This window comes from Lissotriton vulgaris, chromosome 8 (assembly GCF_964263255.1).
Source record: "Lissotriton vulgaris chromosome 8, aLisVul1.2, whole genome shotgun sequence".
NCBI classification, from domain to species: domain Eukaryota; kingdom Metazoa; phylum Chordata; class Amphibia; order Caudata; family Salamandridae; genus Lissotriton; species Lissotriton vulgaris.
Window position 1 is genome coordinate 140776637 of NC_141696.1, and position 17204 is coordinate 140793840.

The following is a 17204-nucleotide window of genomic DNA, read 5'->3' on the forward strand; positions in this document are numbered from 1 at the left end:
TTGTTGTTTATTCCCTTGCTCCACTCTCTGTCCCGTCGTTTTGTAAAGTAAAACCACTTCCACACAATCTTAGTAAGTATTTATAGACAATTGCAGCATAGATTTGATTATGCTGAAGACCCCCATTCATCTTATGTTAATTTAAATCAAATGTTTCATGGAAGGTAAGCAGATTATGTCCTTTTGCTTTTGTCTTTTCCGTTTTTGCATTGATTTCAGTGAATCAAAAGTCTTATATAATGCTTAGGTTTGGCTCTCATTGACTCCAATGTAAAATGTTACTTTGATTATTCATCGTTTCATGAAGCTTTAAAAAAGTTTGTTTATATTATGCAGCTGACCCCATGGCTGTCGGGACCCAGGACATCCCTAATTCCAAAAGTAGGAGTAAAGCACCCTCAACCCATGTTTGTTCTAGGCTCCCAGATTGTAGTTTGATAGTTTCAGTAGCTGTTGATGCTGAGTACACTTTTGCAATTAGCTGGGACTTTCGATGTTTTGTAATTACTTGACCAATATTTATGAAAACAATAAGCATTAATCATTGTGTTCTTGTTTCTTTTAGTTGGAAAGACTTCACTGATCACCAGATTTATGTATGACAGTTTTGACAACACCTATCAGGTAAGAAAACACTTACAAAATGATTTCATATATAATTCGAGCAGAATTGAAAGCTATTGAGTGTGCACATTCAAACTATTCAGTGCTTTCTTCTTGTGAAGACATCGTCCCCATACCTTTAGTACCTAGTGCTTCTTGTGAAGACACAATTTCAGTTACTTCTCTTCTCTTCCATGTATGAAGTCATTTTCTTATTACTTTTGTACCATGTGCTTGTTTTTGTGAAGTCATGGTTCATATTCCTGTTGTACCCTGTCTGTGTGTGCTTTTTGTGAAGTCAAGGTTCTCATTCCTTTTGTGTCCATTGCTTGCTTCACGTGAACTTAGTTTCCTTTCCTTTTGCACCCTGTGCTTTCTTTGTTTGAAGTTATTGCTCAAATATTTTTATACATTGTGTTCGCTGTATTGGAAGCCATGATTCCCATTCATTGTATACCCAGTGCTGGCTTCTTGTGAACTCATGATATCTGAAAGAAACAGGTTAGTATTAGATTCCTTACCTTAGAATATCCCCAGGCGTCAGACTGGATCCGGAAATTTTTGCGTAGCAGTACCCTTGCGCGTCGGTAGGCGTCGTCCACGGCTCTGCGTCCGTTGTCGGCGTCGTGGGTGCCGTGATGACGTCGTCTGAGTACTTGGACGCCACCTCCTCCTTCTTTTTTTCCGCGCCAGCAGCGCTGGTCCGGAAAAGGTGTACCCATAGTCAATTTTTGACTTACTTTTTCGATCCTTTTTGATCATTTTTCAGAGTCTTTGACTCTGACCGGTGCCGGTAGGGATGCCTGGATTTAAACCCTGTGAGGACTGCGACTGACTGATGTCGGTTACCGACCCTCACCGCCGGTGCCTTCACTGTCTCGGCTTCGACCACAATGACAAGGCCTGTCCAGACTGCCGAGCCCTGACGTCGAAAGCCAGGTGGGAGCGGTCCCGCAAGCGGCTCGAGCTCCGGCAGTCGGCCCCGCACCGCAAGAGGTCCCGGCCCGGACAGAGGTCGAGGGACCCGTCGCAGGGTCGGAGCCATCATAGCTCCGGGAGTCACCATCGGTCTTCGGGCTCGAAGTCGTCAGGTAAGCACAAGAAGTCGAAGAGACGTCATCCCCCCTACCCCCCCACACCCCACCATACCCCACCAACCCCCCCGACACCGTCCCCAATGCCTCCCTCAATCCGGTTCCGGCGTTGGAGTGGCGCCGCTGGGCGCCGCTCTTGACGCTGCTTGGAGAGTTCTACTTCAACGAACCGGCCCCATCCTTTGACAACCCTGATTATCAGGAAATGGGTGATGAGTATTGGGCGGGGTCTGAGGACCCTCTGACACGTGATTGTCAGTCCCAGCAGGACTGGACAGGTGAACTTGGGAATGCCAGTGGTTTGGACACTTCGCCGGACACTGGTTTTGTCTCACCTCCTACCGTGGCTACGGAGGAGGAGGCAACCTACCGTGTGGTGCTGACGCGGGCGGCCAAGGCCTTGGGCCTTGAGCTCCCCGTCGCGGCCATGAGGACTAACCTCCTCACTGAGGTCCTTAAACCGCAGTCCAGCTCTGCTGAGCCTCTGCTGCCTTTTAATGAGTCCTTGACTGACGTTCTTTTGGGCACTTGGTCCAGGCCCGCTACAGGTCTGCCTGTAGATAGGAACCTGGCCAGACGCCACCGCCCAGCCCCGAGCGACCCTTGTTTCCTGTCCACCCATCCCACCCCCGAGAGCCTGGTCATCCAGGCCTCCAACTCCCAAACCGCATTCCCGACGGCTCCGCCCGATCGGGAATCCAAGAGGTACGAGCAATACGGCAAGACGGTATTCTCCTCCCTGAGTTTGGGACTGTGGTCTTCCAACACCGCATGCCTCTTGGGCTGCTACATCCACTCTCTGTGTGACACGGTCGCGGACGTGGTGCCAGAATGCCCGGCGGAGGTCAGGGCTAAACTCACCTAAGCCCTTGCGGAGGGTCGAGATGCAGCACGTTTTTCCATCCGGTGTGGGCTGGATACCACAGACTAACTGGGCAGAGCGATGGCAATGACGGTGGCGATTCGTCGCCACGCCTGGTTGAGGTCCGCCAACTTTCGGCAGATGTTCAGAATACACTCATGGACATGCCGTTTGATGGCCGTCTCCTTTTTGGTGACCAGGCAGACCATGCCTTTCGGCCCGCGCCAGCAAACAGGTGCCTTTCGCTCCTTTCGTGGCCAGGGAAGGGGCGCCCCCACACGTGCTGCCAGCCACGCACCGCAGACTAATTTCCAACGCGGTGGCGGCCGTGGAAACCGCCATGGCGGCGGTCGGGGACAACGGCGAGGTCAGTCCACACCTACCCCTGCAGCATCCTCCTAAAAACCCTCCTAGTCTGAGCTTTCAGGCCCATGTGACGCCAGTGGGGGGCAGGGTTCGCCATCACCTCCTCCACTGGCGCACTGTCACATCGGACAGGTGGGTGCTGCAAATCGTCCGAAGGGGCTACTCCCTCCCCTACGAGGCGACCCCTCCAGCCTTGCCACCACAATACCACCGCGTGTCCGGGGATCACTTGCGACTTCTGCAAGAGGAAGTTACGGCCCTCTTGGCCAAGGGGGCCATCAAGCGCGTTACTGGGCCAGAAGTAGGGTGTGGTTGATACTTCCACTACTTTCTGGTGCCCAAGAAGGGCAAAGGGGGGCCTACGCCCTATCTTGGATCTATGGAACGTCAACGGCTTCCTCAGGAAGGAGAAGTTCACTATGATGACACTGGCTCAGGTCTTAGCTGCCCTGACCCAGGAGACTGGATGGTAGCGTTGGACTTGCAGGACGCTTATTTCCGCATTCCGTCCTGCCGGTCCACCGGCGCTACCTGCGGTTCACGGTCGGCCACGAGCAGTTTCAGTTTACCGTGCTCCCCTTCGGCCTTACAAGCGCCCCACGGGTGTTCACGAAGGTGATGGCGGTGGTCGCGGCTCATCTGCGCATGTTAGGGGTTTCAGTCTTCCCCTACCTCGATGACTGGTTGTTGAGGGCGGGCTCGCCCCAGACAGTCGTCAGCCACCTCCAGACGACAGCAGACCTGCTGCACCAGCTGGGGTTCTCCATCAATGTGCCGAAGTCACACCTGTGCCCCTCCCAGAAGTTCCTCTTCACCGGAGCGGTTCTCGACTCGGCGCAGTTTTGGGTTTATCCTCCCGAACAGCGGGTTCGGGATATTCAGGCTCTGATTCCAATCTTTCAGCCTTTATCCCGAGTCTCTGTCAGGTTGACGCTGCTGCTTCTGGGACTGATGGCCTCCTGCATCCTTCTGGTGCATCACGCACGATGGCGGATGCGGGCTCTGTAGTGGGACCTGAAGTTTCAGTGGGCCCAGCATCAGGGCAACCTGTCCGACCATGTCCTGATCTCGGAGGGCACTGCGAGACCGCTGCAGTGGTGGCTCACGGACCACGATTGGGTCAGCGGCAGATCCCTCTCCCTTCCCCAACCGGAGCACGTAGTTGTGACAGACTCGTCCCTCCAGGGCTGGGGAGGCCACATGGGAGAGGCGGAGATCAGAGGCCCCTGGTCTCCGGCGGAGTCCCGGCTTCATATCAACCTTTTGGAGCTGCGGGCGATTCGTCTAGCACTGAAGGCATTCCTCCCCTCTGTCCGGGGGAGTGTAGTGCAGGTGTTCACGGACAACACCACCGCCATGTGGTACTGCAACGAACAGGGCGGGTTGGGGTCGTGGACCCTCTGCCATGAGGCTCTGCGCCTCTGGCAGTGGCTGGAACATCCGGGCGTGACCCTTGTGGTTCAACAAATACAAGAAAGAAGACCAGGTCTATTGTGGTGTGCTGTAATGTGCGGCAAACAGGATCACATGGATGCATGTGTGACAATAATTGAGTCGCACTGGGCTATTAAATTTCCCTTCAGACCACCCTCGTGGCGGAATTACATCATATGGGAAAAAGCATTCGCTCCAAATGCCGCCCAACCGTCAACTGACGGTGCGGAAGAAGAAAGCGACGCATTAGGCCACAGTGTTGCTCAATGGGTAATGCTGAATGGATGCAGTGCTCTAATGATAGTGCTAACTAAAATTAACGACCCAAACTCAAGATAATTAATAAGGACAAGTGTGGGTGCGAAGATTAAAAAAACGCCTAGTAGTTGGAGTAAAACTACACTATGGCGCTGTGCAGAGTGGTCAACTAAATCAATAACGTGAAGTGTACTTGGAAGAATCAGTATCTTCCAGGAACTTGGAGCCCCAATGTCCGCTGGAGACAGGAAGGTAATCTTCTTCCTGTTAACAAAATACAGAAAGTACACACAGTACATTAAATTGTACACATAAAACCACATAACCTCACAGATACCGCACAAACAAGACACACATGCGGAGACAATTTGCGTTCCACATAACGAACATATTAGCTCGATCACACGGAGGCATTTCCTCCTAGTGATACTCACCCAGCTTTGTGTGGGTGACGACCTCACCTCACCCGGCAACCGCTCGGGAAGTAGAGGCCCCGCTCTGATGTGTAGGAAAGAAAGGGCACAGTCCACGCACAAAGCTTCTGTACCCCACCAAATTGTGCTACACATCTACCCTAAAGAACGTGTGATAGACGCCAAACTGCCCCTCTATATATATATATATATATATATATACCTCAAAAATACGGCCCATACTAGAAGCTCAGAGTTGACAATTAGCTCTGGTCGTGTAGTAAATATGGCCACTTGCGAGCATCTAGGTCAATCTGCAATGCACAGTATTAGTGAAAACATGTGCCGAAAAAGGATACCATATCTATGTGGGCAAATAGGACCTTAGTCTCTTGTTCTTATTGAAAGAGCTGAGGAAATAAGCACCTAGATATCCTTCACTTATATTAGATATATATGTCAGACTCAAGACGGCGCCTTATTGCAGTGATAAACAAAGATAAACAAAGCATCTGCTGGCTTACCTATCCGTCGGTACCCCACGTTGAATTCGAGCGGAAGGGAAGGTGCCGAAGGGTTCACCCACCTGATTTAAATATCGGGATTGCTTGGATCTGCCGCCTATCACGGCGTTCGGGACTAAAGTAATATCATATGTCCCTCCTTCCCTTCCCTTTCGCACTAAGCCGCTGTCATGATGAAAGCTTCCGTCGCGGCTAAACACAGCGCTGATCCTTCACGCATGCGTGCGTGCGACCTACTTCAGGTTGCAGTGTCTGAACACTGTGTCGTAGCGCATGCTCTATAACGTCTATGGCCGCCTGTGGACAAACAGGATAATAAGGCAGAGTCTGCCATTGACCCCAACAGCGGACTGGTATTGATGACAAAAAACATCCTAGATAGACGTTTGCAATTGGGGCTGATATTCAGAAGTCACATGTCTTATGAGGACGCATTGCAACAGTTATCAGAAATGCTAAGTTGGGGACAGGACCAAGTAATAAGATGTCGAACAGAGCTGCATCCTATTCCGAGGCATACATCTAGTGTCCACAAGACTGAGGTAGAACATAGTGGGCAGAGAGTCGAACACAATCTAATTGGCCAGAGCAATTCATGTAAACATATTCCTGAGTTAACAACCAGGAAAGGTAGACCCGCAGCCAGAAGCTGCTCTTATTACTATAAACGAATCTGCGGGGGGTCAAGGGGAAATAATTTAAAGACCTGTCTACTCACGCCCCTTCTATCTAAGTACACAAATACAAGAAAGAAGACCAGGTCTATTGTGGTGTGCTGTAATGTGCGGCAAACAGGATCACATGGGTGCATATGTGACAATAATTGAGTCGCACTGGGCTATTAAATTTCCCTTCAGACCACCCTCGTGGCGGAATTACATCATATGGGAAAAAGCATTTGCTCCAAATGCCGCCCAACCGTCAACTGATGGTGCGGAAGAAGAAAGCGACTCATTAGGCCACAGTGTTGCTCAATGGGTAATGCTGAATGGGTGCAGTGCTCTAATGATAGTGCTAACTAAAATTAACTACCCAAACTCAAGATAATAATTAATAAGGACAAGTGTGGGTGCCAAGATTAAAAACACGCCTAGTAGTTGAGGAGTAAAACTACACTATGGCGCTGTGCAGAGTGGTCAACTAGTTTCAGCTTAATGGAAAAATACTCCAGCTTTCGTCAGGACCTAATGAATAATAAGCTACTGCAACAAACTATTCTAAATATGTGAGATTGCAAAAAAATATATTTGCATCAAAATCAATAACGTGAAGTGTACTTGGAAGAATCAGTATCTGCCAGGAACTTGGAGCCCCAATGTCCGCTGGAGACAGGAAGGAGACTTGTGGTTCAACACCTGGCAGGTTCGCTGAACGCCAGGGCGGACGAACTCAGCCGCCGGTGCATGATGGATCACGAATGGCGTCTGAACTCTGACGTGGCGCAAGGTCTCTTTCTGCAGTGGGGAGAGCCTTGGTTAGATCTATTCGCCACCGAAGAGAACGCGCAATGTCATCAGTTCTGCGCTTTGGAATTTCAAAGGCTGCACTCGCTCAGACGCTTTTCGTCGCGAGTGGAGTTGCGGTCTGTTGTACACCTTTCCGCCTGTACAGAGTGCTGAAGAAGATCAAACGCGATCGGGCCCAAGTCATCCTTGTAGCTCCGGACTGGGCACAAAGTACTGGTATCCCGAGCTACTCAGTATGTCAGTTGATCCCCCGATTAGTCTGCCTCTTCTGGAGGACCTTCTGTCGCAGCAGCAGGGGACGGTCCTCCCCCGAACCTGTCCAGTCTCCACCTCCATGCTTGGAGATTGAGCGGCGACAGTTGAGGCCATTTGACTTGCCTCCTGAAGTCTGTAATGTTATTCTGACCACCAGGCGCTTGCAGGTGGAACAGATTTGTGGCATGGTGCACAGCAAAGGCTGTGGATCCTCTCTCTGCCCCTTTTTCTGAGGTTCTTCTCTTCCTTCTTTCTCTTGCCCAGCAGGGCTCTGCTCTGGGCACTATCAAGGGCTACCTTTCTGCCCTTTCAGCCTTTCTAAGGCTGCCTGATCAACCATCTTTGTTCAAGTCCCCTATTGTAACTCGTTTTCTGAAAGGCATCACACACGTTTCCCCCCTCAGTGGGACTTGAACCTTGTTCTTACCTATCTGATGTGCGCTTCCTTTGAGCCACTTCACAACTGTCCTCTCCGCCTTCTTACTCTGAAGACTGCCTTTCTGGTGGCCATCACCTCTACCAGGAGAGTGAGTGAGCTCCAGGCTCCTTTCCTTTCTGTCCATCCGGACAAGGTTGTGTTGCTGACTAGACCCTCTTTCCTGCCCAAGGTTGTCACGGCCTTCCACATCGAGCAGTCTATCACCTTGCCCACCTTCTTTCCGCCTCCGCATCCCTCAAAGGAGGAAGAGCGGCTCTAATGTCTGGACCCAAAACGTGCGCTTTCGTTATATCTAGATCGCACATGCCAGTTCTGGGGTGGATGACCAACTCTTCGTTGGTTACGTGGGCGCTAAAAAGGGTAAGGCGGTGCACAAGAGGACCATCTCCCTGTGGATCATCTTGTGTATCCAGGCATGTTACTCCATGGCCAAAAAGGAGCCCCCTGCTGGATTGCGGGCTCATTCTACTCGGGCCACGGCGACTACAACTGCTCTGGGCCGAGGAGTGCCCTTGCAGGACATTTGCCAGGCAGCTACGTGGGCCTCGCTGCACACGTTTGCAAGACACTACTGCCTGGACAGCCAAGTCCGGAGGGATGGCTTCTTTGGCCATTCCGTCCTCCGGGACTTTCTGGTGTGATTATTGGTTCGCAGACCCACCACCGGGGTTGGTATTGCTGGGGTATCTATTCTAAGGTAAGGAATCTAATACTAATTCTAAGGTAAGGAATCTAATACTAATCTGTTTCTTTCAGATGAACAAGTTACTTGCCTTCGGTAACGATATATCTGTAAGAAACAGTAGTTAGTATTAGATTCCTTACCGCCCCACCCATCCTCCCCGTTCTGCGAACCGATATCTAGGGTTAAGGTCATCCCCTTTCAGGGCCCTAGTTTCATTGGCACCAGTGTTGGTTTTTAACATGGCTCTGTGTTTTTGGAGCGGAAAAGCTGTTTTTAAGAACTGACGTCGGGCGCGGAGGCGGCGTCTAAGTACTCAGACGACGTCATCACGCGCCGACGACGGACGCGGAGCCACGGACGAAGTCACAATTTTCTTTACTTTTGTGCCCTGTGCTTTCTTTTTGTGAAGTCGTAATTTCCATTACTTTTGCCCCTCGTGCTTTCTTTGTTTGAAGTCATAGTTCCCGTTACTTTTACACCGAATGCATCTTGTGATGTCATTGTTTCCATTCCCTTTTTAACCATTGCGTATTTAGATTTATGTTATGGTTCCCATTCATTGTTTTGTCCTTCTTTTGGAATTGGAATTTTGGTGACTTGTAGTGCCACAGGGTGTTTCTTGAATCATTGAAGCCACATGTTGACTACAATCAAAGCAAAGCAGCGACTTCCACTTAAAAGAAATCACATACATTGTTTCTTTATCTAGTGTTTGGTTCTATTTGATACCTCCTTTAAGGATTTGCCAGTGACACATCGTCCTATCTTCTGACTTTTGTTATTCATAAACCCTTTATTAGGTCTCGCCTGGACATCGCATCCGAAGGATGCGTCCAGGCTGGAGACTTAAAGCTGTCTGACACGGGGGAATGAGGGACAAGAAACTGCGACGAGCTTATCCTTGGCTGGATTCAGCTGCGTGCACGCGCACCAACATTCACGCATGCGCACATCACAGCCACACGCATACACAGCACTCACGCATGCGCACATACACACGCGCTGCTTACTTTCACTTTGCAACCCCCCCCCCCCCCACCAGTCATCGGATTTTTTTACACACGCACGCATGCATGCATACATACACACACACAGACACACGCGCAGGCACACACGCACACACAGGCACACAGACAGACACACGCGCGCGCGCACATGTCCCCTCCCCCCCCTCACACCCCACTCACCGAGTTCTTTTAGTGTGTCCCTCTCTCCTTCCCTCTCTCCTTCGGCAGGCAGCGGGTCATCCTAGTAGCAGGCGGGGCTCTCCACGAGCACAGGAGCCCCGCTAGCTGACACGCAAATCTTCCGGCAATCTTCCGGCTGACGGGCACAGGAGCGCGGGGTAGGCTCCCGTCTGCTTCCTGTCTTTTTGCGGCCCCGCCCCCGTCCCAACACAGGTTGCCTGGCTTCCTGTTCGAGCCGGGCTGCGGCGGTGAGTTTTTGCATGTTCTAAAACTTTAAATTGTATGTCTATATAGTCAATTAAAATGATAAATAAGTCCACAAAGCTAAGTAGTCACATATATAGGCTTCTAATGTATAAACGGTCTTGACTTGTTTATGCCATGATGCGATGCCCACTCATTGGTCGCCACCCAGCTGGATGAGACAGCGTAACCGCCATTGGCTGAAGAAAACTGTAAAACGCAAGGCGATTGGTTACTATGGTTCAGCTGATGTTTTGGAAGTTAGACTTAAAGCTCGTACAGCCCTTCCTTCTGCAGAGCGCTACTACTGGCTGGTGTGGCGCTAAGTAAAAGAAACTGCAGTAAAACACCTCGCAGCGCCGCGGTTAGACATGTAAGCGGTGGTGTGATATCCAAATCTTATTTGTTTGCCACTAGATGATCGTGAGGAAATCTCCTTCTCTTATTCTGCCTCCCTTTTCCTCCGGCCACAACCGGTGTCACGTGGATGCAGACTGAAACCTAGTACCCGTAGCATCATAAGTGTATGCTTAAGGCTTGGGAACCGCGTAAAGCACATATTGCTACCCAAATACAAGAAGCTGGAAACTCCCCTCGAGTTCTTTTTCAAATAGTACAGACATTTGCTAAACCAACAGCATGTGAAGCTCCTGATACTTCGTCCCAACAGTTGTGTGATGAGATTTCATGTTTCTTCACCAACAAAATAGATAAAATCTACGATAAGATTTTACACACCAATCAGGCCTCAACTATTACCCCGGTGAACCCCTTACCTACCCTCCTTGACTCCACACCAGACTCACAATCTCTGGATATCTTTCCTCCTGTTTCATCTCAAGAAATATCACGACTTATGAAACAAATCAAAAGTGGCAGCCCAGAGGATGCTATACCAGCCAGATTAATACCCACTTTGGATGAACACCTTAGCCTACTGATCACAGAACTAGTGAACCTTTCACTCATCTCAGGCACTGTCCCCAAGGAATGGAAGCGAGCTCTTGTCAGACCTTTGAGGAAGAACACCGCCCTACCATGGTCTGACTTGACAAACTTAAGACCCATTTCTCTGCTTCCTTTCTTGGGGAAAGTCACAGAAAAATATGTCAATCAACATCTATCTAGACATATTGAACAAGTTCATGCCTTGGATGAGTCCCAATCTGGATTCCGCCCCAAATACAGTACTGAATCCACCTTGCTGTCTGTTACTGATGATCTTCATGCCTACCAGGACAAGGGCCTATCAGTCATCTTGGTTCTTTTAGATCTATCGGCAGCGTTCGACACCGTATCTCATTCCATCTTAATTCAACGGTTGTCGAGCGCTGGCCTTAAGAACAAAGCCCTGGAATGGCTAAAGAGTTTCTTAGCTGATCGTACCCAGAGAGTCACCATGGGTACATATCGCTCGGCGGAAATTGAGATTTCTAAGGGGGTGCCACAGGGCTCATGTCTGAGCCCTACACTCTTCAATATCTACGTGGCCCCCCTGGCAGGAGTGTTGCGTAGATACGGATTTGTCCCCGTATCCTACGCAGATGACACTCAACTCCTGTTTCCCTTCAAATCTCTTTCCGCCGAAGTTAAGAACTCTTTTTCAGCTGGCATGAAAGCAGTAGCACATTGGATGTCCTCCAACTACCTCCAATGCAATGTCAGCAAGACAGAGATCATGCTGTTTGGAGAAGCTAAGATACTCTGGACTCCAGATTGGTGGCCTGCTGAGCTGGGGGCTGTCCCCGAACCCAAGAAGATTGTGAAGAACTTGGGCATTCGACTGGACCAAGATCTGTCTCTTAAACAGCATACCAGTCACATAGCAGGGATATGCTTCCACACCATCGGCCTGCTTCGCAAGGTCTTCCCGCTTCTACCTAACTCAGTGAGAAAAACCTTGGTGCAAGCACTTGTACTGAGTCGGATAGACTACTGCAACGGTCTGCTAATCTCAGCCAATGAAGGAGTGCTAGACAAATTGCAGGTCATTCAGAACACGGCAGCTCGCCTTGTTCTGAATGCCCCTCCGAGAACTCCCTCCAAACCCCTTCTTGAGCAACTGCATTGGCTCCCAGTCAGACAAAGGGCCAAATTTAAAATCTGTTGCTTAATCCACAAGTGTCTGAACGGACAGGGACCTACTTATCTCGAACGGAGATTTGTTTCTTATGTCCCAGCGCGGTCCCTCAGATCAAGTACCAACCTTTTACTTGTGGTCCCCCATGTCAAAAAGGCCAGGCATGGAGGTAGAGCTCTATCCACTCTAGGACCAAAGATGTGGAACAAACTGCCTCTGACCTTACGACAATGTAGCGAACATCTAACATTTCGTAAGCAACTAAAAACCATTTTATTCAAAAATCAAATCTAAACATCTCACAGTACATCAATAAATTCGTGGAGTTACCGGTCAAAAGCGCAGAGATACGCCTGTTGGAGTGATTCTAGCGCTATACAAAACCACAAATAAATATACAAAACCACAAATAAACCGGAAGGCAGATTGGGGTGGACTCCGGGGCCGGCCACCTCGGGGAGAGGATGGAGCCGCTGCAGAGGAATGGCTACCAGGGGCACGGCCGGTACGTGCTGGCAGTGGACGTGGGCAGCACCGTCCTCAAATGTCACGTCTACGACAAGGCGGCGGCGGTCAGGGGAGCCGGCAGCAAGAAGGTGACTGTGGGGAAAGAAAGGGGGTTGTGGGAGAGAAGGAGGGGTGTGTCGGCTGGGAGTGCATGAAAAGACCCGGGCTGTAATAAACAGACAGTGGGACAATGCAGGCTTGCAAGAAGAGGCAGAGAAGGGAATGCAAGAGCGGAGGTTATGCAGAGCTGTCAAGTTTCCGAAGTCTATGCTTCAGTGGGTCACCCGGCCCAAGTTTTTCCTGTGCTTTTTGGGACTTAAAATAGTTCTTTTTATGGAGGGGTAAACCGGACTGCAAGTCCCAGCATGCAAAGGAAATCCTTGAATTGATGACTTACTCACGACCATGGGGAACTCAAGAACTCTGTCTGTGCTACATTTCAACTCACCCTCATTTTGGGGGGTGTCCCACACACCTTAGACTCATCTTCACCTTCCAAACGAGCAATGCCTTCCTTGGACTTCAACAGGGTCACAGAGGAACCTCCTCGCCTTCCAAAAATGCTTCAATTGAGTTCAATAGGCTCCCCCTCAAAGGACCCCCAATTTACACACACTTAGGATACGCAAAAGCTTAGGGGTGCGGTGCTTTGCCTAAGAATGGTCTGAGACAGAAGCATGTGGGAACGGGCTGCATAAGAGAATGCTTTGTAATGCATTAAAGAGACGAGTGCAGTGCAGAATATCCACTGTAGCACTTGCTCAGTGTGCCATGCAGTGTCCTCGAGAGAGAGAAAACTAAATAAATACAAATATATATTATATATATATATATATATATATATATATATATATATATAATCAAGTAGTCAGTGCTATGTAGGTTCTGCAGCTGTTGGAACATTGAGGCATAACGCATACTCCGTGCACTATGATTACTGATAACTGAAGTGTAAAAGTGCACTGGTCCTTTATCACGTAGCAGTGTGAAGTGCAATTGCTGAACTTGGCACACAGCTTAAAAGGTGGTAGATACATAATTAGGTTATGGAGACGTGGCATGCCTATGGTATTTTTTAAACGAGCAATCTTTCTCTATGCATTTTCTGGTTATGTGTCATGAATTATGTGGCAAGTGATACATTATGTGGCAAGTGATACATTATGTGGCAAGCGATGAATTATGTGGCAAGTGATACATTATGTGGCAAGTGATAAATTATTTTGCTAGTGATAAATTATGTGGCAAGTGATAAATTATGTGTCATGAATTATGTGGCAAGCGATGAATTATGTGGCAAGTGATACATTATGTGGCAAGCAATGAATTATGTGGCAAGTGATACATTATGTGGCAAGCGATGAATTATGTGGCAAGTGATACATTATGTGGCAAGTGATAAATTATGTGTCATGAATTATGTGGCAAGTGATGAATTATGTGGCAAGCGATGAATTATGTGGCAAGTGATACATTATTTGGCAAGTGATGAATTATGTGGAGGGGAGGGGCTATAATCATGCAGAAGACGCCATTTTGCTGCTGCAGAAGTCATAGGTGGGCTGCATCATTATATGTCAATATGCAACATATTTTATATGTCCCTTTTTATAAAAACAAAATGTAACTACTGCAAAAAAAAATTCTTTTATGCAAACAAATTTAAATACGGCATAAATAATTTTAACAACAAATACTTTATATGTAGCTTTTTATGTACATAAGAAAACTATAGCATAAAGCAAAAAACATTGCCATTTACAATAATAATAGCTCAAACTTAAATAATGCGAGACCTATTGCATTGCAAATGCTTGTTTTTATACTTGGGGATTGTACAAGAGATATACAGAACATATTAACGTCCCCCAAATAATAACTCCACACACTACCCAAAGTTCCCCCTTTAACCCCTTCCACGAGATACGCCTGTCGTACGCTCATGACGAGCTGAGCTCGTCATGTATCACGGGGTTTGCGACTCTTTAGCGCACAGCGGGAAAACGCTTAGCGCGGATGGGGTTAAAGAGAGAACATCTTCCTTAGTCTAGGCTTTGCTAAAAATCCATAATCTTAACTTGTAGTTCCTTGGGCATAGCTTGTGTTGGTGAAAGAAGGCCTCTTCCCAGTGAATAACAAAGTATTTTAAAGTAAGCAGTGGTAGTAGCAGTGGGAACATTCTAGGTCCTCTTCAAGCTTCCATGCAGACTGAGGCCATTACAGCAATATTTTGGAGATCCCTAGACATAGACATTAGGGCACCAAGAAGATGTTTTGCCTGTCCTCTTGAATCCTCCTCCCTTATTGGGGTTTAGCAGAGAACAGCACTTTTAATGATTGTAGCAATGCCTTCAAGGACAAATCAAAACTAGTGACTACAAGGATGCTCTTAAAGCAATTTATATTTCGTTGCTTTTGAATGCTTGACGACCGTTATGGCCATATCTGTAGTGCTTTGTCTGCTTCCATTAGCTGTATTCTCTTCTATATCTTCCATGGAATTTCATAGGATTTCTCTAAATTTAGATTTTCTTTAGGGCCATAACTGTAAACGACAGGCTAAGTGTTACTTTTTTAACTCTTGCTAAAATGTGAGATTTTCATTCATTTCAGTTGCATTACTTTGCCTAACTATCTATGCTGGGGGGATTTCAGGTTTTCAGTTAGCCTCAGTTGAGTGTTTTTCAAAACTTTGACCTAAGATCACTCTTGAGCATTGATGAACTGCTGCTTCTTTTAAATGTATTTGATGGAATGGTTCTTGCTTTGTTAGAGCAGTTATTCATTTGCTTTTAATGTAGATGGTAACCCTCTTAATGGTGCTCTTTCAGTTGTGCACAGATGGGCTTGTTAGTGTATTGATTGCTATGTGTTCTTGATTCCTCTTTAAACCTTGGCTTCCATTCAGATGGGCCAGAAATAATTAATGTAATTTCTTTTTGGGGCTTCTTGCTTTTTTTTCTTTCCTGACATCTATTCTAGAGCAGTTAAGATGTGACCTCATCCCTGTGTGTACGGTCCCTCATACCTCACTTTCACCTTGTATCCTCTCATTTCTATAGTATCAATTTCAATGTAGCTCTCCTGCTCTCTCAGGACTGATCTCCAAACCAGTAGCCGTCTCTCCTCCAGGCCAACTGTCCTTGAATCCATTCAACTGCGTCTGTTTTTTGACACCCTCCAATAAGCCTCCAATTTTTGCTTTCAGTCGATCAGACTTAACCTGCACAAGTGCTGACTAGAGAGAAGGGGCTTCCGATAAAGAGAAATACATCTTTCTAAAAGAAGTGCCAGTAAGGGCAGAAGAGAGAACAAAGGCCTGCAAGAACAATAGTGTGCTATCCGAATTATACTGGCTCCATCAAAAGCACCTTTTAAAAGACAACGAAAAAGAGATGAAAACGAGGAAAGTCAACATTCCCTCTTGGAACATGAATAAGGTATCCACCCCTCAATCTCCATTCATCTTCCCCTTAAGCAAAAAGCAGGGAGGCGATCACTCTGAATAGCCGTGGTAAGAGGGAACATGTAGAACGAAAGACATCAGTTAACCTTTGTGTTCTTTGCTGAATGTTCCTAGTTCAGATTCCCATGCAGTGCCTATGCTTTTTACCTTTTTAGGTCGAAGGCCTAAAAGGCTGCGCTTGCGCAGTCTTAGGCCGGAGATTTAATGACTCTCAGTAGCGCAGAAGGTACCGCCTCCCTGCCCCATCTCTCCTTCATTGGCTGGCTTCCTAAACGCAGGCCAGCCATTGGAGGAGAGATGCGTCACTCCAAACAAGCCCCGTCTTTTTCGGATTTGGGGGCGTGATTTTTTGCATTCTTTAGCCCTGTGACGTCGTCCGTCACTCAGGACAGCAAACCACGCCCCCAATTCCGAAAAATTCTGAGCTGAGTGGCCGCCATTTTTTTTGTGTTGTTGTGGTGAGGATAAGCGCAGCTGCCACTCCAGGTAAGTTTTCATTTGTTTCTTGCTCACTTTGTGTCATAGTGTTACTTCCGAGTACGGCATTTTGCGTGTGTGCGTCTTAGATAACTACATCACGTGGACGCAGTATCTGCGGCGAACATGGCGGCTCTTCTGGCGCCTCGGAAGATGCGTGCCTAACTTAGGCCAAGGAGGGCTGCGCGCCCGCCGCCGGCGGCGCCTCCAAGACCCCCGCGCCCTGCCAGCTGCCCCGCCAGCACTGCACGCAGCCGGCGGCTGATGGAGCTGCAGAACATCCGCAAGCTGAGCGAACGCTTCATCACGGTGGAGCTGGTGGAGGACAGCCTCTTCGACTGGAACGTCAAGCTGCACCAGCTGGACAAAGACTCCACCCTGTGGCAGGACATGAAGGAGACGGGCACCGAGTTCATCCTGCTCAACCTCACCTTCCCGGACAACTTCCCCTTCTCGCCGCCCTTCATGCGGGTGCTCAGCCCGCGCCTGGAGAACGGCTACGTGCTGGACGGGGGCGCCATCTGCATGGAGCTGCTCACCCCCCCGCGGCCGGTCCAGCGCCTACACCGTGGAGGCCGTCATGAGGCAGTTCGCCGCCAGGCTGGTGAAAGGGCAGGTAAGGATGGCGAGGGCAGCGCGCGCCGGCCCCTAGGTTGCACTTCGCCGCTGCTGCCTGGCGCAGGGATGGTTTTAGTGCATGGCATAGGGGGGCCCTCTACCCATTCTCCGTGGCAGCCTATTGAAAGGGCACGCTGGAGAATGCAGGGAGAGCACTGCCGCAGCCGTGAATGGGCAGACAAGACATCCAGGGAGGTCAACAGTCGTGGACGTGGTTACCAAGGTAT

At 48.8% G+C, this 17204-nt stretch overlaps 1 protein-coding gene and 1 pseudogene across 2 annotated transcripts in view; both read left to right on the forward strand.

Moving 5' to 3' along the window:
* The window catches only part of RAB6A (RAB6A, member RAS oncogene family), a 316180-nt gene that overhangs the window by 157789 nt on the left and 141187 nt on the right, over window positions 1–17204 (forward strand). For both annotated transcript variants that reach the window (XM_086933838.1, XM_086933839.1), the window contains exon 2: window positions 566–624. In XM_086933838.1, the coding sequence (XP_086789964.1) occupies window positions 566–624 (59 nt within the window). The remainder of the gene's footprint in view (window positions 1–565; window positions 625–17204) is intronic.
* LOC147693625 (ubiquitin-conjugating enzyme E2Q-like protein 1 pseudogene) lies at window positions 12374–17011 on the forward strand (annotated as a pseudogene).